General features: G+C 41.2%; 1 protein-coding gene across 1 annotated transcript in view; it reads right to left on the minus strand.

Moving 5' to 3' along the window:
• Positions 1-17,926: 17,926 nt before the first annotated feature.
• Positions 17,927-23,265, minus strand: part of LOC124545023 (general transcription factor IIE subunit 1) — an 81,262-nt gene continuing 75,923 nt past the window's right edge. Inside the window, exon 7 of the mRNA XM_047123805.1 lies at positions 17,927-18,908. Within this exon, the coding sequence (XP_046979761.1) occupies positions 18,733-18,908 (176 nt within the window). The 3' untranslated portion in view covers positions 17,927-18,732. The remainder of the gene's footprint in view (positions 18,909-23,265) is intronic.

Consider the following 23,265-nt stretch of genomic DNA (forward strand, 5'->3'; position numbering starts at 1 on the left):
ACAAAGAAATCTTAGGCAACTGAAGAAATACTTCAGTTGTTTGATGAACCAAGGCAGTCCAAAAATGCTCAGGGAAAGACAGGAACACAGAACTAAAATTCCCTTAGGAATTAAATAAACAGGAAATGTACAGAAGCCAAAATAAAAAGGCTGCAGGAAAAATTTGCAGAAATCATAAAAAGTATAGTCATCACTGGGTTTGGTACAGAGCGGCATGGTGTCAGCACACGACATTTCCAGCCATAATTGGCTTTCTTGACTTTGGAGCCACTATTTCTCTCACTCATTTAGCTCCTCAAATGGCTGCTTGCACCCCATTCGAGTCCTCACACTAAGGAGTAATCTCTGTCAGTACCAGGAATTGAACTCATGTCCTCCAGATAGCAGTCAGACATGCTGATCACTGAGCTAGGAGGCAGAATAAAATAGCCCTCAGTGAAATTAAAAGCAATTGCATCAACATAAAGGATGGCAGAGTGATTCCACTGCTACACACAGAGGAGAGAGTTGGTAAGTGGAAAGATGACACTGAAGACCTCTACAGGGAGGAGGAACAGTCAGATTACATAATAGAAGAAGAAATGCAAGTCCCATTTTTATACTCCTCATTACTTTCATTTTTCTTTGGTTTACTCTCAATCCACATTCTGTTCTCCATAAATTGTTCATTTCATTCAGAATATCCTGTAATTCTTCCTTACTTTCACTGAGGATAACAATATCAACAGCAAACCTTATCATTGATATTCTTCCCCCCTCAGTTTTAATCTCCTTCCTGAACCTATCTTTTATTTCTGTGAATGCTTTTCTGATGCACGGGTAAAAGAGTTGAGGAGAAAGACTGAATATGTATCGCACATCCTTTTTAGTCCTACCATTTCATTCTTTGGTATGTGAGAGTTCAATTCACATCTGGCCATTCTGATTTTGGTCTGCCAAGATTTCCCTAATCACTTAAGGCAAATGCCGGGAGGTTTCCATTGAAAGGGCATGGTCAGTTTCCTTCCTTAATCTGAGTTTGTGCTCTGCTTCTAATGAGCTCATTGTTGATGGGACATTAAACACTAATCTTCCTTCCTTTCACTTCATTGTAAATCTTCCATTTTTATTTTTTACTTCATGGTTCTTATACACATGTATGTTACCTATCTTTCCTTACAAATTAGATCTATTTTTCTGAGAGTCTTAAGTGTCTTGTACTATTTTATGTTATTTAATGTTTTTTCTAAGCTGACAGATCTCATGAATATGTCTTTTTTGAGTCTTGTTTCCATTGTCAGGTGCAGCTTGTGAACCATCTCTCTGGTGTCTTTAGTTTTCCTAAAGCTAAACTAATCATCACCTAACAGGTCCTCAACTTTTTCCCATTCTTCTTTATACTATTCTTGTCAGTGATGTGGATACATGAGATGTTAATTCTGTGATAATTCTCACACTCATATACTCATGCTATCTTCAGAATTTCATGAATAACACTCTTCTTAAAGTCTGATGGAACATCTCCAGCTTCATAGATTCTACACATCAATTTCCCACAATGATTTTAGAAATTCCTAAGGAATGTTATGTATGTCTTCTGTCCTATTTGATATCAAGTTTTCTGAACTCTACCAAAATCTGACTGTAATACTGTATCCCCAATCTCTTCCATATTTACCTCCATTTCTTCTCCTATCATATTAGCAGACAGTTCCTACCCCTCATAGAGTCCTTCATTGTGTTCATTCCACCTCTCAATTCTCTCCTCCATGTTTAACAGTAGAACTTATGGTATGCATTTTAGATCCCACTATTGACCTGCCCCAGGTTCACGGGGACAGCACAACATGAATTGTGTAGTATAGCACTAATTTTGTTTATGGATCACTGTACAGAGCTATGAATAAGATTACCATGTTAGGCAAATGGATAGCATCACTTTCATGTAAGTGAAATGATTGAAGTGTGAATAAAGATCTCAGAAGGCATAAATGTTGTGTGCTCCATATTTAGTTCATGCTCAGAGCAACATCTGTTGGCAATGATGAGACCTGTGAACTAATACCCTGCCTCCCTAAATCAATGTATTTACTAGTGAAACCATATCAAAATCTCTGCAGTGGCCCTTACAATTAGCCTTTACATGTAGGCAGAAAAATGTGGTGGATGACATTAATGTATGAAATGCATAGAGGCAGATTGTGGTAATAATAGTTCCCTGTGGTTCAATGGCCTAGTGCAAGTCTTTCAATTAGATGCCACTTCACGGCCATACTGGACAACATTGACTTGATCCATGAAGATGCATGGGCAGCAGAAAATGTACAAACCCCAAAGAGGAAAATGACAATAGGCCACAAACAACAACAACAATGGTGTCTCAGAGTGAGTGGAGAACCGTCGCCACTGCAGGGAGCAGTGAAGATAAGTCATAAGTTCCTGATCATGCAGCAACATTTCCGAGTCCTACCATTCACCACTAGATGAAAATGACATAATTTCCACAGCGAGGGTTGACTTTAACTCACCACAGTTCAGCAAAAATGTGTGAAATATTTATAAATTATGTAGACAAATCATGATTGTAAATCAGTCTACATATCAGTAAACCTGTATCAAAATCCATACAACAGTTCCAGAGATTAGCCTGAACATACAAAAGCAAGCAGGGGACTAATATCAATCCAATTTATATATGTAGAGATGTCTGGTACACCACCTTTTTTCCCCATAACATCTCTGAAAGTTTTTCTATGGAGTTCTGTTACACCCTGTAGGTGTCCACTCCCCTTCAGCTGAACTGCCTAATGTGTTAGTCATTATCACAGTATCTACAGTCTCATAAAATTTCAAATGTAGCTCATGATTCTTCAGCATGCCACTTTTTTCCATGTTCATTCTTCCTAGAAATTCTCTTAAACTGCAGTCTACCCTTCACCATTACTAAATTATGATACAAGTATATATCTGCCCCTGGCACAAAATCCAATATCTGATATTGGTGTATCTGTCCCTCCACAAGGTAATTAAACTAACATCTTTCTGTGTCTCCAGGCCTTTTCCAAGTATAGCTACTTCTCAATTCTTGAACAGGGTGTTCACTACTACCAACTAGAGTTTACTGCAGAATTCAGTTAGACTTCCTTCTCTCTCACTCCTATCTTGTTTTGGTCATCAGTCTTCTGATTGGTTCGATGCAGCCCATCACAAATTCCTCTCCTGTGCCGAACTTTCCATCTCAGAGCTGCAATTGCAACCTACATCCTCAATTATTTGCTGGATATATTCCAATGCCTGTCTTCCTCTGTAGTTTTTACCCTCTGCAGATCCTTCTAATATCAAGGCAGTTATTTCCTGATGTCTAAACATATGACCTATCATCCTGTCCCTTCATCTTGTCAGTATTTTCCGTATGTTCCTTTTCTTGCCAATTCTGTGGAGAATCTCCTCATTTCTTATCTTGTGAGTCCAGCAAATTTTCGGAATTCTTCTGTAGCACCACATCTAAGACATTTCAATTATCTTCTGTTCATGTTTCCCCATAGTCCATGAGTCACTATTATAAAAAGCTGTGCTCCAAATGTACATTCTCAGAAATATCTTCCTCAAATTATGGCCTATGGAAATGGAAATGAGCGTTAGGCGTCACTGGCCAGGAGGCCCCTTGCAGGGCAGTTCTGGCCACCTTGGTGCAGGTCTTATTACATTTGACACCACGTTGGGCGACCTGCGCGCCAGATGGGGATCAAATGATGATGAAGACAGCACAACACCCAGTCCCTGAGCGGAGAAAATCCCCGACCCAGCTGGGCATCGAACCCAGCCCCGCAGGATGGCAATCCATCATGCTGACTTTTGTGGCGGCGTTCGTAGCGACAAGCAATTCGCTGTAGAAACGGCTTACGAAGTCACCGCCACACTTTTAATAGCGGGCTGACCGGTCCGCTGGAACAGTGAACAGAAAGATGAAAACCCAAACACTCTGATTAAATAAAAGTCGGTACTTATCTTTATTAACGAAGATACAGAACACAGTAGTGAACTCCGTGTCTACAGAGATCTGTCTAGTACGAGTCGGAGCGGCTAGGTCAGCGTCGGCTGACGACAAACAACAACTCTGCTGCGATGGACACACAACTGACTAGCAAGTACACAATTCGGTGGCGAGTATACAACTGAGCAGCGAATACAGAACTGTCCTAGCGCTCACGACTCCAGCGCTTAAGAAACCAGAAGCCAGCGGTGGCGCGCGCAGACTTGCGGCGATTTCCTGTCTCGCTGGTGCTGCTTATGCGGACGGCATCCGGACTTTGATGCTGCCAACCTTTTTGGCAGCGGGCTCGGGTGGCATTACTGGCTAGGATATAACACTCCTCCCCCCCCAAATCACCGCACCGTCGTTGAATAATGACGTGGCGAGCGTCGACGGCGAGGGAGGGGCCTGGCCGCAGGCATAGCAGAAGAGACCGGGGCGGAGACTGTTGTCGGTGGCAGTCCCCGGTCCGCACCCCAGCATTGGCTGCGTGGGGCCTCGGGAAACACCGACTGAAAACCGAGGTCAGGGTGCACGCCTGTGACCACGGGCGCAGCTTCTGGTACTGGACGCGACGGGGCGTCGGGACCCACGAAGAGAGGCAGCGTCTCCTGACGCTGCGTCGACGGCTGCTGAGTGGGCGCCGGACAAGGCGCTGCGGTGTCAGACTCCTTGGGGGTGCCCAAGGAAAGCGGCTGCAGGACAGGCTGCACAGCCACCGCTTGGGAAGGCGGCCCGGCTGAGGGGTCGACGTCCATCAGCTCCGAAGGCGGTGGCGACTGAAGAGGGACCGCAAGTGCCGGAGCGACCACCTGGGGCGCTCCCGGATGAAGCTGCGTGGGAGGCATCAACGGGACGGGCTGTCGGCGTGGTAGCGGCGACAGCTGCTGCTGCTGCCCTGGGTGCGGCAGCGAAGTCGGAAGGCGCGGCTGGAACCCGCCGCGGACCAAATCTGTGGACAAAGAACGAGCGGCAGAATCCGGGCGGCCAGCGCGGTGCAACTGGTTCTGATGCCTCCTGTGCACCCCAGTAGCACCTTGAACAGTATAAAAACCGCGACACTGGACACTTATCACGGTACCACGTTCCCAACGACGGCGACCGTGATAAACTCTGAAAAAAAAACGGCGTCGTTGCGCTGAAAACGCGTGCGATGCTCAGAAGCGGCGGGTCGATCCGGGGGGTGCAACAACCGTAGTAGGGTGCAATGACGACGGCCGTGGAGAAGCTCCGCAGGCGAAGGGCCGTCGCGTGGCGTGGTCCGGTACGACGACAGGAACGTGATGAGGGCCTGCTGACGAGAGTGCGTAGCACGAAGGCGGTCCATATGATCCTTGAATGTGCGTACAAAACGTTCCGCTGCACCATTCGATTGAGGGTGGAACGGCGGAGTAAGAACATGGCGAATGCCATTGGCAGAACAAAAACTTTCAAATTCAGCAGAGGTAAATTGTGGACCATTGTCAGACACTAAACTTCTGGAAGACCCTCAATACAAAAAATTGAAGTCAACGGCTGTATAGTTTGTGCAGACGTTGTAGACTGCATGGGCACAACAAACGGAAAATTACTAAATGCATCTATCATGATGAGCCAATGAGAATGCCAATATGGACCAGCGAAATCAATATGTACTCGCTGCCAGGGACCGGCAGGGCGTGCCCACTCAAAATAGCGTTGAGGCGGAGCAGCTTGGTGTTCGGCACACGTCGAACAATCTGTAGACATCTGCGTAATCTGCTTATCAATGCCGATCCATGTACAATGACGGCGGGCAAGCTGCTTGGTGCGGACCACTCCCCAATGACCTTGATGCAACAAGTCGAGGACCTTGGATTGGAGCACTTGGGGGACCACTACACGAAGCTGGTCATTCTTGGTGCGTAACAGCAAAACTCCGTGCAAAACAGACAACAGATGACGTTGCGGATAATAGCGACGAACCACAGGATCCGATATGTCCTTTGCCTTGGACGGCCAACCGCGTTGAACAAAACGTAATAGTAAACTCAGATGAGGATCCGTAGCTGTCTCACGTGCCACCTGACGATAATCAATCGGAAAATCCCGGAGGGATTGATGCTCATCGGCGGCAATCTGATGGCAAGAGTCGTCAGAGGAATCGAAGACATCATCCGCAGCAATCGGCAATCTAGAAAGCGCGTCAGCGTTTGCATGCTGAGCTGTAGGGCGATACAGTATCTCATACTGGTATTGTGATAAAAAAAGAGCCCAACGTTGTAGTCTCTGAGCTGTCCGCTGAGGAACTGGTTTAGACGGATGAAACAGTGACGACAGGGGCTTGTGATCTGTTACTAAATAGAATGGTCTACCATAGAGGTAGTGATGGAATTTTGTGACACCGAACACAATAGCCAACGCTTCCTTGTCCAATTGGCTATAATTACACTGAGCTTTGTTTAGCAATTTAGATGCAAACGCAATAGGACGTTCGGTGTTACCGACTCGGTGAGACAACACAGCACCGAGGCCGAAAGAAGAGGCATCACAAGCTAACACCAGAGGCTTGTTAGGGTCGTAATGGACCAGACAACGATCATTCAATAAAGCCTCTTTAAGCTGCTGAAAGGCTGATTGGCAATCAGCTGACCACACAAACGGAACATTCGTACGGCGGAGATGATGCAACGGTGCAGCAATCTGTGATGCATTAGGTGTAAACCTAATATAATATGTCAATTTGCCAAGAACTGCTTGCAATTCATGCAGATTGCGAGGGGCGGGCAAATCACGAATAGCTGCTAAATGTGACTGGGAGGGATGAATGCCTTGAGCATTAATAACATGTCCCAGATACTCCATCTCCGTAAGGAAAAATGAACATTTATCGATGTTGCAACGTAGGCCTGCCTAAGACAACACTGTAAACAAACACTCCAAATTACGGAGATGTTCAGCAGGCGTCCGACCGGACACAACAATATCGTCTAAATAGTTGCAACACGATGGCACATTAGCCAGAAGTTGTGACAAAAAACACTGAAAAACAGCTGGAGCTGATGCACAACCAAAAGACAAACGCAGAAAACAGAACAACCCCAACGACGTGTTTATGACAAAATACTGTTGTGATTGCTCGTCGAGGGGCAATTGCGAATATGCTTCACGGAGATCAATTTTGGAAAAGAAACGAGCTTCCCCTAACTTATCCATCAGCTCGTCCGGTCTAGGCAAAGGAAAAGAATCAATGACAGTCTGAGGATTAACTGTCGACTTAAAATCAGCACACAAACGTAACTTGCCAGACGGTTTCTTTATAATAACTAAGGGAGAAGCCCACTGGCTCGCTGAAACGGGTTGAATAACACCGTTGTTTTGCCAACGACGAAGTTCATCTGCTACAGGTGCCCGGAGGGCGTGAGGCACTGGACGAGCACGACAAAATCGAGGCTGAGCATTATCTTTTAACGTAATATGAGCGGCAAAGTTCGCAGCACAACCTAGTTCGTCTTTAAATATGTCACTGTATCGTTTACACAAATCGGTTATGCTGTCTTGAGGAACAACAACAGAACTAATTTGCAACACATTGTCTTGGATAGACAGGCCAAACAAGTCAAAACAGTCTAATCCGAAAATGTTTACACTGTCTGTAGCGCGGAGCACTGTGAATGAAACTGTTTTTGTATTGCCACGGAATGTGGCTGGCACGCTACATACACCTAACACAGGAATTTGTTCTCCACTATAAGTAGCCAAAGAATGTTTTGCCGCTGAAAGTTTAGGGCGGCCGATAGCCGCATACGTAGCACTATTTATGAGACTCACAGACGCACCAGTGTCTAATTGAAAATTGAAGGTCTTATCCTGGATGCGTAGCTTCACAAATAGTTTATTACACTGTCTCTGGATCGGTGCAGTGGAGGCGGAAGACACAAAATCAGCGCGTTTAGCGCGTGTTCGCTGCGTACGACAACTCGCGGGTTGGGCGGGTGGAACAACAACTCCCGCTTCACTTGCAGTCTGTACATTACTTTTTACAGCGTTTGAATTACGCCTGGGTCGCATAGCAGAGGTCTGGGTGGGTGGCTTATTGCGAACAAGTTTATGACCTACACGAACTGTGGAAGAGTCTTTAAACGCGACCTTCTGGGCGGGCTGGCTTTGAAGAACATGAATATCCATGGGCTGGGCAGCACTAGAATTGTTCTTGCATTTACGCAAACAAACAGTCTGGATGTGTCCTTTCCTTTGACAAAAGTGACAAACCGCGTTTCTCAACGGGCAACGTTCACGAGGATGAGCAAGAACACACTTAGGGCAAGACTTAACTCTATCATTTTGCACACGCGGCTGACGAATGTGTTTAACATGACGCGGCCGGCTAGTGTTTACAGTCTGACTCTGCCGGTGGGGCCGCGGGCGCGACATAACTTGCTTAGCACAGGCAATTTGAGAAATACATGGCTGATCTAACTCACACTCAGCATAGTCAAAAGTATCTTGGGCTTCAATGATGTTCATCATCACAGTCTCTAATGACGGGTCAGGCAACTTTAAGATAGCAGCACGAATACGAGAATCTGTAATGTTTTGAGTAATAGCGTCTGGTAACATGACATCACTGTAGGAAGCTCCACACACACAATTAAATCGGCACTGACGGGTGAGGCCCCGTAAATCTGTTAACCACTGTTTAATAGATTGATGTGGCAGTTTCTTTAATCTGAAGAACTTGAATCTGGCCGCTGCCACATGAACTCGCGACTCGAAATACTCAGCAAGCTTGTTAACAACAACGTCATAGTCTAAAGCTTCTGGCTTGGATTCCGGGAACAACTTATAAAGTAGTCGATAGACTTCCACGCCTGCAGTGGAAATTAAATAAAGCTGCCGCTCAGTACCCGTGATTTTGTAGACTGTCATGTGTGCCTGCAACTGCGCGAAATATTCTCGCCATTCTTCTCTTGATGCATCAAAAGCACGGAAAGGTGGTGCTGCCTGTGCTTGTTCCTTTTGTGTTGGAGGATTAGCCGCTTGTTTGGCGATTGCTTCCACCAGACTTTGTATTTGCTGACCCTGTAACAAGATCAACTGTTGTAATTCGGCAGACATAGTGAACACAAATTAAACCAGCCCCCAATATTTTATCGCTATAATTAGTATAACCAGAAACAAGTTGAACCAGCCCTGCACACGAGTTCGGAAGTCCTCGTCGCCAGTTTTGTGGCGGCGTTCGTAGCGACAAGCAATTCGCTGTAGAAACGGCTTACGAAGTCACCGCCACACTTTTAATAGCGGGCTGACCGGTCCGCTGGAACAGTGAACAGAAAGATGAAAACCCAAACACTCTGATTAAATAAAAGTCGGTACTTATCTTTATTAACGAAGATACAGAACACAGTAGTGAACTCCGTGTCTACAGAGATCTGTCTAGTACGAGTCGGAGCGGCTAGGTCAGCGTCGGCTGACGACAAACAACAACTCTGCTGCGATGAACACACAACTGACTAGCAAGTACACAATTCGGTGGCGAGTATACAACTGAGCGGCGAATACGGAACTGTCCTAGCGCTCGCGACTCCAGCGCTTAAGAAACCAGAAGCCAGCGGTGGCGCGCGCAGACTTGCGGCGATTTCCTGTCTCGCTGGCGCTGCTTATGCGGGCGGCGTCCGGACTTTGATGCTGAAAACCTTTTTGGCAGCGGGCTCGGGTGGCATTACTGGCTAGGATATAACACTGACCACTCAGCTATCGAGACGGACATTATGGCCTATGCTTGATAGCAGTAGACTCCTCTTGGTCAGGAACACCTTCTTTGCTGTACTAGTCTGCTTTTTTTTTTTTTTTTTTAACATGCTTCTTGCCTTGTCTGTCATGGATTTTTTTCTTCGAAGGTAGAAGAATTCCTTAACTTCTTGATCACCATTTCGAAGTTAAGTTTCTCATTATTCTCATTTCTGCTGCTTTTCATTACTTTTTGACTGTACAGTCCACTCAACAGATTCTGTAATTATTTGTCACTTTCACTGAGAATGACAATGTCATCAACGAATCTTGCATTAATATCTTTTCAGCCTGAATTTTTATACCACTCTTGAGCTTTTCTTTTATTTCTGTCTTACTTGTTTGATGTGTAGATTGAATACTAGGGTTCAAAGACTTCATACCCGTTTTACACCCTTTTTAATACAAGCACTTTGTTCTTGGTCTTCCAGTCTTATTGTTCCCTCTTAGTTCTTGTACATATTGTACAATATATGTGTTTCCCTGTAGCTTACTCCTATTTTTGTCAGGATTTTGAACATCTTGCACTGTTTTACATTGTCAGGTGCTTTTTGTTCATTGACAAATCCTATGAGCATGTCTTGATTTTTCTTCAGTATTGCACATCAGAACTACCTGTCTGATACCTTTATCTTTCCTAAAGCCAAACTGATTGCCATCTTACAGATCCTCAATGTTCTTTTCCAGTCCTCTGTATATTATTCTTGTCAGCAGCTTGGATTCATGATGTGTTAAGTTGTTCCTGCAAAATTCTCACACTAATCAGCCTTTACTCCCTTCTGAATTGTGTGGATGATATATTCCTGAAAGTCTGATGGTACATCATCAGTCTCATAGATTTCAAACACCAACTTGAATAGTTATTTGGTTGCCACCTCCCCATGTTATTTATCCCTTCTGCCTTATTTGATCTCAAGTCTTCCAGAGCTTCTTTAATGGTGACTCTAATACTGTATCTGCTATGTCTTCTACATTGACTCCAATTTCTTCTTCTATCACACCTTCATACAAGCCCTCACCATCATGGAGACCTTCAGCGTAGTCTTTCCACCTATCCGCTCACTCCTCTGCATTTAACAGAGGAATTTCTGCTGCACTCTTAATGTTACCACACTTTTTTTAAATTTCACCAGACGGTTTTGAATTTTCTATATGCTGAGTCAGTCCTCCCGACAATCATTTCTATTTCTTCACACCTCTCCTGCAGACATTTCATCTTGGCTGCCCTGCAATTCCTATTTGTTTATTCCTAGTGAACTATATTGCTGCATCCTGTTTTCCCTAAATGTTTTTGTATTTCCTTCTTTTGTTGATCATTTGAAGTATTTGTTTGATTACCCCAGGTTTCTTCGCACTTATCTTTCTCATATCTATGTTGGTCTGTCCACCAAGTAATGTGTGGGGCCTGTACAACAATGACATATGTAATCTACTAACGTTTGTTCTCCTCAGAGCCTCCACACATGGATATATCCATTATGACGCTGAACACAGAACTGAGACTCATCTGAAAAGACGACACGGTACTACTCCTCAGTCCAGTGTTGCCATTGGGCACACAACTGTCGGTCTACCTCTCTCTGCTGCCGCATCAAGGGAAGCCATAACAATGATCACTGTGACGACAGTCCATGTTACTCTAGAAGCTGTTGGACTGTCTGTATGGATACTCATCTTATTGAAAACAAGCCCATTTCCTGATAGTTATATGACATTGCTGTATGATCCTGCACAGTCAACCAAACGATATTTGTGTTCTCTTGAGCACTTGTCATATGGGGTCATTAAGATGTTGCACAACGTTGAGTATGGACCTCCTGAATCCATATATCCCTTATTTACATGACAGTAGTGGGCTCCCAAATTATGTGAGCATCAATATTATTGGATGATAAATCACAGTCTCAGTAGGCCATGATCCTGCCACTGTCAAAACTGATGTGTGCTAATAGACATTTCTCCTTCTTACATGAGCATAACACAATCTTTTCACAAATAATCAAGATTCAACTGTGATTCTTGACCAGGAAACCACAGTGTACTCTTTTCTTACTTACAGAATGTAGATGCCATCAATATTACCTAACTTCTGCGGTTGCACTGAAATGCTAATGCTTTCCATACCCAAGCACCCAGTTAGTTATACATCAGTGTGACATTTCTTGAATGTCACCTTCATGTTGTTACAATTATAATGATAAGCAGTGTAGAGCTAGCATAGCAACAGAAGCAGCACCAGCACCAGCAGGTAACATCATAACGGCACTGCCTGGCATCTATCACAGAAAGTTCGATAGTGGAATCACCTCCAGCATTTCCTCTGTTTGGTGAATGAATGGTATGTCTGCCAAAGGCAACTGAATCTTCACTTCAAAGTAAATCAAATCTACTGTTATACTATTTAGTGCAGAAACCAGAGCTTTTAGCAGAGTCATCCCCCTTCTCATTGGATGGGTTCATTTTACACAAAAAATGCAAGTAACTACTCCTGGGTTGCAGTTCCTTCAGCATATAAAAACAGATTCACAATCTTATGTAGTCTAGGTTGTAGAGCTACAAGGTCTTGACTGTAAATGTAGTTTCAAGTAGGTGTGTGGCAAATTCTATGCTGAATCCTTAATTAGAGACCTTACAATCTGTAGATATTATGAAAGTCAGATCCCTCCCTAACAGGAGTGTGCCAAATTGTCAAAACATTTCACAAGTGGCACAGCCATCTTTCTCAACACACTTAAGTGTTCCAGGCTACCTTATCTTGCTTACAGGTGTCAAACAACTAACCACAAAGTATGTTGAAACGATCGAGGAAATGCCTACTCCCACTACCCTTAAGGATATGCAAGTGTTTCAGTTATAATGTGTGTGTGAAAAGTTCGCTGAATGGTCTCAGAATAAAGGAAACAAGAGTTTCAAACAACATACTTTTACTGGTTTTCAAAATAATCACCATCGCCTACAAAACACATATTGGTTGTAAAAAAGCTGTTGGAAAGTGTCAATGACAACTTCTTTTGGAATCGCTTGAAGAACCATGGTCACTTATTGTTGGATATCTGCAATGCCTGCAAAGTGTAAGCTTTCAGGACTAATTTAAGGTGGGAAAACAAAAAGAAGTCTTACAGTACAAATCTGGAGAATTAGGAGGGTGCTGAAGAACAGTCACATTGCATTGAGTGAGAAAGTTTATATGGATCACAGTGTGTGGATGGGCATTGACATGGAAGAAAGTTCACTTTCCACACCAGTACAAACCCAAAGGATGCTTTACAGTAGCTGTTTCAAAACTACCTCATAAACTTCTGCATTGACAGTCTCATGGACCAAGCCCTTGCAGTTGAAAAAGGCAATCAACTTAATCTTAATCTTGAATTTTGTCAGCTGACTTTTTCTTAGAGGCGTGAAAGAAGATGAACACCACGCTATTGATGTCACTTGGTCTCTGGGTCAGACTGGTCCCATTCTCCTGTAATGATAGTTTTCAAAAACTGCAGATTCCAGTCAGACATGTTAGTGAAATCTTCAGACATTTCTATCAAAGTTTGCTTCTGCTCATTATCATCATACACAGCAGGCACAAATCTTCAGCTGTTTCAAATATTCACAAACAATAGTGCTTTTATTGTCCTTGTCTATCTTCTGCTATCATTCTCAACAACAGCCAGTAAATATTCGCAAGCACTCATTATACTTGTTGATGGTCAATCCAAACAAAGAACATCCTCAACAACTTCCTTTCCATGTCTAAAGCATTTAACAGTATTATGAAAAGGATAGTTGCTACTCACCATATAACAGAGATGCGTGTCACACATAGGCACAAAAAGAAGACTATGAGAAAATGAGCTTTTGGCAAACAAGGCCTTTGTTGAAAATAGACAACTTAAACACACACATTCATGCACGCGCCATACACACACATCACCACAGTCCTTGGCAGCTGAAGCCAGCATTTGTTGTGTGCATGTTGTCTGTTTTCAACATAGGCCTTGTTGGTCAAAAGCTCACTTTCCAACAGTCTTTTGTTGTGCCTATCTGTGACTCAGCATCTCCACTATATGGTGAGCAGCAACTATCATTTCCATAATACCGTTACTTTGCACCCTGAATTTTCTAAAGCAGTTAAACCACTCAGAGTTACATTTTTTACTCAATGCTTCAACACCGTACACTTGTGCTTACATCCCATGAGTCTCCGGCACCATTTTCCCTAATCTGAAGCAAAATGTCTTGATAATGCATTGCTCCAGTCCACAATGACAAAAGTTCTCTCAAAGGCTCTGTTAGCTCAGTTGCAGTGTGCACCACTCCTTCATTTTAGTGATTTGAACAACATACGTCTCTCAATGTGTATGTACGGGCATCTCAACCTATCCAGGATGGTTTTTAACATATGGGATCATGAACTTTTCAGCCGCACCTTGTACTATGCTAGATTCATACCTCAAAATCTCTCATTCTTTGAGCCTCTTAAGCTGGAAAGGCGCAAGACTTGAATGGACATGGGCCTGTCATCACACATTTTGATAACTAAAAATTAACTAAAATTGCCACCTCACCTAGCGACATTTCAACCACATCTGCACCTGACCTTATCAACCAACACCTCCACATGGAATTGGCACAGTGTCATCAAATAAATTGTCAGATGGTTCTTACAAGGTCTTTGAATGTGGCATCAAAAACAATACCACCAATCCAAGAGTAATAGCCTCAAATCAAAAAGCAGATGTTTTTTGGGTACAGAAATTTAAAATCTTCTATATGGTATGAAATTTAACCTAGTTAATAAACTACAAACCTTTACTGTTCCATCCAGCCAAAATCCTAACTAATCAAACTGCACACCAGCTCCACCACTGGGCTTTATTTTTGGCAAGTTTTCACTATTCCATTTACTATCATATATCACAACAATGTTCAAATACAAAGGTGTTACCCAAATTGTCTGAGGGATATGATTTAAGTTTGATAGCCAAGAAACTGTATGCTTCAGAACTGTTCATCACATTGCAATGTATCATATTATGATAGTGTAAGATGACTAGTTTTTATCCCTGCTTTTGCTCAAGTAAGAATTCAAATGAGCCATAAGTACATGATCTTTAAGACTCTTTGCTGCTATTTATTCAATTGAATACAATGCAAGTTAATAAAAATAATAATCAGGCATATAAAGAAACCACTTTGCCACCACCATTCAAGCTGAATGGCAACTTCGAAGGCACTGTTGCAGTATTATGCATGAATTAATAAATGAGATATAGTTTCGGCTTATTCAACTTAATGTTCATAACTGAAGGTAATCATGATCATTAATATTCAAATGAGATACTCAAGGAATGATTTTCAGTGGTCACAGTAAGAGAATAGTGAGAATAGCATGTATTATAGTGTGTCAAGAATTGAAATTTCTATTTGGTTGGTTTAATTAATTACTGGATTAGTATATGATCATTGCTTTTCTTAAATAACATCAAACCTGCAACTTTGAAGTAGTTTTTGAAAGATTAAACAGCTTTGCTTACGATAAACACAAATTGTTTTTCACTGCATATCATCAGAAAGGACAAGCAATATATTCTGCTTGGTGAACGCACTACACATTATAACATGATCCAAGCCTTGGAATAATATCCCATCATGCCATGGAGTGTGACAACAGCTAAGAGGCAAGAGTCTATTTTCAGAAACTCACACAAATACTGGTATGTGTGACGAGAATGACTCACAGTGCTAGTGATAGTGACTGTTTTCACGAACATTTTGCAAAATATCATTAATTTCAATTTTCCCAATGCCTGCTTCTTTTAACAAGTAAAAATGAGCTAAGCAGAATTATTATTCCATCCTCCTGTCAATAATGCATTTTAAACTTACTTCACTAATAACATTGCAAATGTACGAGGAAAATCTTGTTAAGATGTATATTTATTGGCCATATAAAAAAATATTACATACCTTCTGCAGAATTGTCGTGCATGTAAAAAGAACATCCCAAAACTTTTTCCTCATGGTCATAGGATGAACAGCACTGGGAACATCTCATCACTGATTTTGCTGGATCTTTTTTTGGAACTCACGTGGCTCATGTTAACAGATTCATATTCCCACTTCCTGTAGGTGGTCAAGCTATCACCACAGCAGCCGCACCCACAGCTTTATTGAGCTCTTCTTCACTGATGACACTCCCTCTCAACTGACAATGGATAAAAATTTAAGACATTCATCTTTAAGCACATCTGCACCCACATATGCCATCAAACATTCATCCATGTCCACATTTCAACCCACGTCCAGTGGCACTGCAGAGAGATGTGTTCATACTTTCAAAAATCAAAAGATTAAAGAATTACATGTGGCCAGTTCTGAAAGCAATTTAAATTGCTTTCAAGCAAAATATGGAGCATTTCCCCTCAGTGGCTGCAATCCAGCTGGGCTGCTTCATGGCCAACCACACTGTACACTCTTCCATCTTTTTTGTTCCCACCACAAAAGCAAGAGGACAATGATGACACGATTTTCCAAGGTGGTACATGAGCATGGGTACACATGATTGAGGCCTCTCCAGGATGCACCTGGTCACCTGTTGGTCACAGTTGCGATGTTCTGGGGCCAGCTTCAGGGACACTGGAATCAGCTGTGCTTCTATCATCCATGCCAGCCACTGCTAGATCTCAGCAGCCCACCCAAAGTAACATCACACAACTGCAGAAACGCCTTAACAAATCTGTATTTGCAATTCGAGTGTTAGCTGACATAGGCGACATAAAAATGAAAAAGCTTGCATACTTTGCCTACTTTTATTCCATAATGTCATATGGTATAATATTTTGGGGTAACTTCAAGTCAAACAAAAGTTTTCAGAGTCCAAAAGTGTGTAATACGTATTATTTGTGGAGTAAATTCATGGACGTCCTGTAGAAACCTCTTCAAAGAACTGGGTATACTAACTACTGCCTCTCAGTATATTTACTCCTTAACGAAATTTGTCCTAAAATATATATCTCTTTTTCCAACAACGAGCTCAGTTCATACATACAATACCAGGAACAAAAACGACCTGCACAAGGACTTAAAAGCACTTACTTTAGTTCAAAAAGGGATACACTACTCAGGAACACTCATCTTCAATAATTTGCCAGCAAACATAAAAAATTTAGTTACAAATAAAGATCAGTTTAAAAGGAGCCTGAAACACTCACTAGTGGCCAACTCCTTCTACTCCATTGACGAATTTTTTAATAGAAACAAATGCTGTATATATTCATACTATTAGTATTGTTATTTCGGCTTGAAAAAAATTATTATTATTGACATGTTCCACATCCACGAGGATCTCCTCAGCACGGATCTATGGAACGAAAAACTAATCTAATCTAATCATAGCATTTCCTGCAAGCCAACAGGCCAGCACATTGATGACTTTTGACTGAATTTTCCTACATCTCACTCCAAAAAAATGCTCATACATGCAGAAGTGGATCAGCCAGCATCGCTGGCACTTATATTTACTTCCCTCTCCATGGGAAGGTTTGATGCAGAAGACATTAAACCAGGTGGGCATTACGTATTAAGTGGCTGATTCTGCTGTACCACAGCTTCTGTCAGATTCATCCAATGTTCAAGAACATAGAATTTGTACATTTTATCGATATTCTGTGGCACAAAAATGGGTGCTCTATTTTATCTTCAGTTCTGAATAATTCATAAATGAAATGGAAATCAGGGTAGTTGTTCTTTTACAATTCTGCTTTACAATCTTAAAAACGAACTTTTTCTTTTACATTTTCAAAGCAACCATCTAGCAGTCTTTCCTTTTTCTTTCTGTTTTAGATTGTAAGCAATCATGAACTCTCAAGATAACATGTTTTCAAAACTATCCATCAAACAGAACAAAGCACTTACTTCAAAGCACAAGTTCAGAACTGCCATTTCTTTATAAGGACTGGCACTGTTCTGTTCCTTAGACAAGGAAATTCTATAGTCCATGAGTACTGAAGGCTTGGTGTTGAAGAAGAGGATACCCTAGACCAAAATACACTGAGTAACATCTTGAAGTGACAATGTGGTATACATGTGTGTGTTGTTATAGTAAAATTTCTGAACTACTCTTACACTGGAGAAAAAAAATCTCTGCACTAAGGAAATCTAATTTAACAAGCAAATACAATAAAATAATATTTTGCAGATGATAAGTTGCTTTTATTACTTGTGAAAAAAAAAATCTTAATTTTCTTTTGACTGACCTCTGTGCATTGTAATTTTACAAGTGGACTCACTCACTCATTCACACAGATTGACCATTTAGCTGACACTTCACGGAATGGATGCACAGAGATCAGCAAACTTCTGGCAAAATGAATAGGCTGATGCAACACTCATTTTTTACCTTCTTATGTTTCAATTTTTTTTATATCAAAAATATACAGTCAGCACAACATTTAAATTCTGTCATTCAGTAAACAACTATCAAATACAATTACATAGATCATGATTTGTCTACTAAAATAACAACTTCATTTAAATGGGACTCTCATGTATTGTTCGACAAGTGTGAGCAGTAGCTCACAAATTTCATCACAGAAAATCTTTTCACAACTCTTATCACATCCAGAAATAGTAACAGTGCTGAGAACAGTTTACGTAGCCACCAGCTAGCTTTCTTCTTCCATGCAAGACAAGGACAACATCAAGATCATGTGCTGCAGTAATAATGAACAACAAATGATCTCTACTCATACAACATCAAAGGGAAGGTTACTTACATATATAAAAAATAAAACAAGTTCATTGTTACAAAGAAAACTATTTGGAAGCAGTGGAAGTTTGGCTGAAATATATATATGGCATTCTGTGAAAATTCATTTCAGTACACAAAAGTTTTAACAGGTATGTCACTTCTCGGCTTGTTCACAGCACAATAATGACACCACTTTCAGATCCCTTCTCTTAACATGAAGAGCCCACAAATTTTAGTCATACATATGAGAGTAGTACTCCTGGTATATCTGTATGTATGCTTCCTTCTCAACTGGTGTCATTTGAGCAATAAGGGTATCATTCACTTCTGTAACAGGAACACTCTTGTCTCCTATTGTGACTGTAGGAACATAGTCATCTTCCTCTGAATCCATAATTTCAATCTCATCTGAAAGAAAAAAAAAGTTGAAATAAAATTAAAACCTTTATCATTGAAAAAGTACCATTAATAGTAACATATAACTAGACATTACAGCACTCCTAGCTTTTAAACCATAGGTTTTTAATTAAGGGAGGAAAATAGAAAAAGGAGTAGGAGTGCAGCAAGGCACTCAGAACTTTCTTTCTAATAGCTCTTACTATCTTGTCTACTACAGCATTATATTAATTACATTGGGTTACATGAGAGGTTTCAGAAACAAATATGAATTCTTGCTCATGCTAATTAAGAAATACTATAGAGCAGTTATCAGATTTTAATCTCCACTTTCCACTCTTCCTTTCTGAACATTAGGACAGAGCTCAAGCCCAATTTACAAAGTACTGGCTACAGAACAGAAAGGATGACATTACTATTTACACTACACCCTAGCCAGGCACAACTTCCACTTTGTTAGTTTTCCTATAGACCATTTTAAAGACTGTCCTAATACGATCACTGTCAGTAACACTGGATGAGTGTTGACACTAGACACTGTGTACATCCAATTGCACTATCACTCACAAGTAAATGCAAGATTTGTAATTTTTGGCTACAAATTCAAGTTTCCACTGTTTAGAAAGTAGCGATACCTTTTATTTATAATACTAATTAAACCTAAGTTTTAGTAATAGACCTTTCATTCCATAGTCACTATAAGTTACCTGGCGCCCACTGCAGGATAAAGTCCTTCCATGAGACTGACAGAAAGTGCAAAATGGTAAACCAAGAACAGCTAGAAACAAAATGGAAAGCAATAGAAGCATGCATGACTATGGGAAAGAGTAGCATCTGTATCAATATTGATGGTAAGACAGTAGTAATCAAAGAAAGGAAGGCTGAGAGGTGGAAGGAATATACAGAAGGTCAATACAAAGGAAATATACTCGAAGATGATATTAGAAGAAGGAAAAAAGAAGTAGTTAAAGATGAGATGGAAGATGTGATACTGTGAGAAGAATTCGACATAGACTGAACGACCTAAGTCGAAACAAGGACCCTGCAGCGGAAAATGTAGTGACCAGAATCTGATAAGGCAAGAACAACATGAAAATCTTTGGAGGCTGGCCTACTGGCTGAAAGCACCACACAGCAAGCCACCCAAGAGTAAACAGCTGGACATCAATTGAAGAAGGAGAATCAATGGAGATGGTGTGGTGGTATAACAAGTACAGCAAGTAAACCACGACTGAAAACCTACGACAGCAAATCCAGAACCAAATCAATTATGTGTAGTGAGATCAATAGAACAGTGCAGTGAAATCACGGCAAACTTTTGAGCAGCTGCACTCGTAGGCCAGCAGGACAGACGTGTCTCCATAGACAGAGCTGCAGTCGTCATCAAGGCTCATGCCTTCCAGAGTACTTTCAAACTTGCCAGGCCAGGATAACAGAGGCAGAGATCATTGGGGGCAGGGGGGGGGGGGGGGGGGGGCAGCCAATACAAAATTATTGCACCTGATTGGAGGATGGGTGAAACAGTGGACTAAACAGGTGCTTGATGTCACTAGAGGTGCAGAACAGTTCAAAGGCCATCACTGGGAATTAGGGCCCTTTGTCCAATAAGGTGGTGCAGGGAAGCCCAAGTAAGTAAGAGAGATTGTTGGAAAGTATCATCAGAAACCTGAAAAGCAGTGAAATGCTGTCACAACCACTGCAAATACGTGTCCTAATTACCTTTGACAATGTTAAATGGTAGAAGTGCGTGTGGACAGCTCTCTGCCTGGCAAGTAACCACAGCCTGGATGGGAACCTGAATCTGTAAGCAATCCAATAAAAACTGAAATTGCTGATGAAGCAATTCAGTCTGTTACTGAAACAGCTTTTGGATCTGCTGTCTGAACTGCTGCTGCAGGAGCAGTTGCTGCTGTTGCTATTCCAGCCTCATGTCTGTGGAATGCCACTAACCTTTCTCCCCATCACCAATTATAGTGACCAAAATCTGGCAAGACTGGGAATGACTCAGAAACCTAGGAAGCCTGGATGACTGGCCAAGGGTGTCAAACAGTGAACCACCAGAGAGTAAACAGGAGGACAGCAAGAGAAACATGAACAAGGAAGATGGCACACTGGAATAACAAGTCCACCTAGTAAACCAGGATTGAAAACCTAAGACATAGTGAATCCAGAACCATAACAATGATGTTGTAGTGAGATCAATACTATAGGACAACGAAATCACAACTGAATGACTGAGCAGCGGTGTTGCTGGCTGTAGAGGGCAGGTGTGAGCACTGATAGGTCGGTATTACGGGCGTCTCTCTGTAGCCAGAACTGCAGTAGTGACAGCAGCACTCGCAGATTATAGCAGTGCCTTCTAGCAGCTGTCATCGTGGATTGGGATCCTTGGGAGAGCCAGCCAAGACAAAATTATTGCATCTGATATGCAAGACTCATGAGACAGGTTAAATACTCCCAACTTTCAGAAGAACCTAAAGAACTAAATTAAAAATGACAATCTGGAATTCTTACATTAATGGGCTTACATGGTATTAAGTTGCCAGTATCCCTGTATACTAATAATAAAAATGTTAAATTAAAACTTTAAAAAAAAAATATTTGTAAGGTGTCTGTATTCACTTAACAAATTTTAAAACAGTAAACATTTTGAGCCCACTGATGTATAACAAGGCAGACATATGATAATTAACAAGATGATTTTACGCAATATAGACTTTCTGACATGCGGTAAACTATTATGTGCAAAGACTCAAAAGCATTAATGACTATTGTATTTGCTAGCTGTTATAATGAGACCTATATGCATTTGGCAAAAAAATCTAAACAAATCAATAAAAAGAATCTAGGAGCCCAAACCAGTGGGGGAAGGTGTGATAGGTGCAAATTTTTTTAAACCATCACTTTAATAAGTCATGATTTCCAAATACTGGCACAAATTATCAACAGAAGAATAGGCTGACTGATAGAAGCTGACATGTGGAAATGTCAGCTTGTCTTCAGAACAGATGTAGGAGTTACATGAGGCGATAATGATCCTACAACTTATCTTACGAAATAAGACACAGAAATGTGTCTAACACAACAACGCATTGGAGAGAGTCCGGAGAAAGGATGCATACACGAACAAGAAAAAAACAATTCCAGATTTCCTGGATAAAAATACACTTTTTCACAGGTCAGAAAACACTTTTTCCCAGATGAAAATACACCAAACCCAACTGAAAGTATATTTTTCTGTGTTAAGTGACAATATACTTTCCCTTGGAGTTGTAAAACTCATCAATACTCTGAATGGTAATCCAGCAAAAAACCTGTTTTGGAAAAATCTCTGATGTGCAGCATGATGTACACTGCATATTTTCATATTACAGAAGTATAAACACAAATTCCACCTAATACAGCATGATACCTTCCTAAGCACTGAAATCGAGATTGTGCTACACAATGCACTTTCAGCTAATCTTAGCTCATGCCACCTGATCTTGGCAGCTAACGAGAGCAGATGTTCACACGGAGCCTAAGAGCACAGCTTAAATTGTAGGAACTGAATATTTCTGAAAATTTCACTGTTGTGCATCTAATTTCATGAGTTACCTGGCTGAAAATATGTTCTGTCGAGCATTCTTATTTTTCCATAGGAAAGCCAATTACATATGAAATTGTTCAAGAACACACCTCACACATTTTGTAGGATAATTATACTTTTGCCATGTACTTTCACTTGTATGTATATTTTCATCCAAGTGAAAAGTGCATTTACACCTGTGAAAAAATGTATTGCATAATTTGTAATTTATGAAAAAACTAAAATTATATGGAAGACTAACCATGAAACTTCATCTTTTTTAGCGTGTGTGGCCCTTTAAGACACACCAAATACAAACATGCTAGTAAAATTTTAAACAATGACATAAATGGCTGGTCTTCCGGGCACAAAAGTTTTCTGTTCATTGATTCTCAAAGTGTTAACTTTGAAAGAGAGTCAAATGCTCTGTGATTTAAGAAATTCATTGCACGTTATCACCCATAAAATAATTCATCTTCCATAAAAGGAAATTTGCTGTGAAAACAATGCTTGTCAAACACTATTCACAATATTTTCCTGCAACCTGTTAGAAATGTAAACAGTTGTGACATCACACTCATTAAAAGCAGTTTTTTGTAACAAAGTATTGCATAGACTTCTTGCTGAAGCCTCTGACACATTTTGCTGCCAGCAGATGCCTGTATGAGCAATATGTTTATTATTGTAAATGGCACATTTTCTTTGCAACTTGAGTATTATTTTGGTGTTATTCTCTCAGCTACTGCAGTATTGTTCTGCAGTGACAGGCTAAAGTAAAATTCTGTGATAGAGTATTAGTTG

The sequence above is a fragment of the Schistocerca americana genome, chromosome 8, assembly GCF_021461395.2.
Source record: "Schistocerca americana isolate TAMUIC-IGC-003095 chromosome 8, iqSchAmer2.1, whole genome shotgun sequence".
NCBI lineage: Eukaryota > Metazoa > Arthropoda > Insecta > Orthoptera > Acrididae > Schistocerca > Schistocerca americana.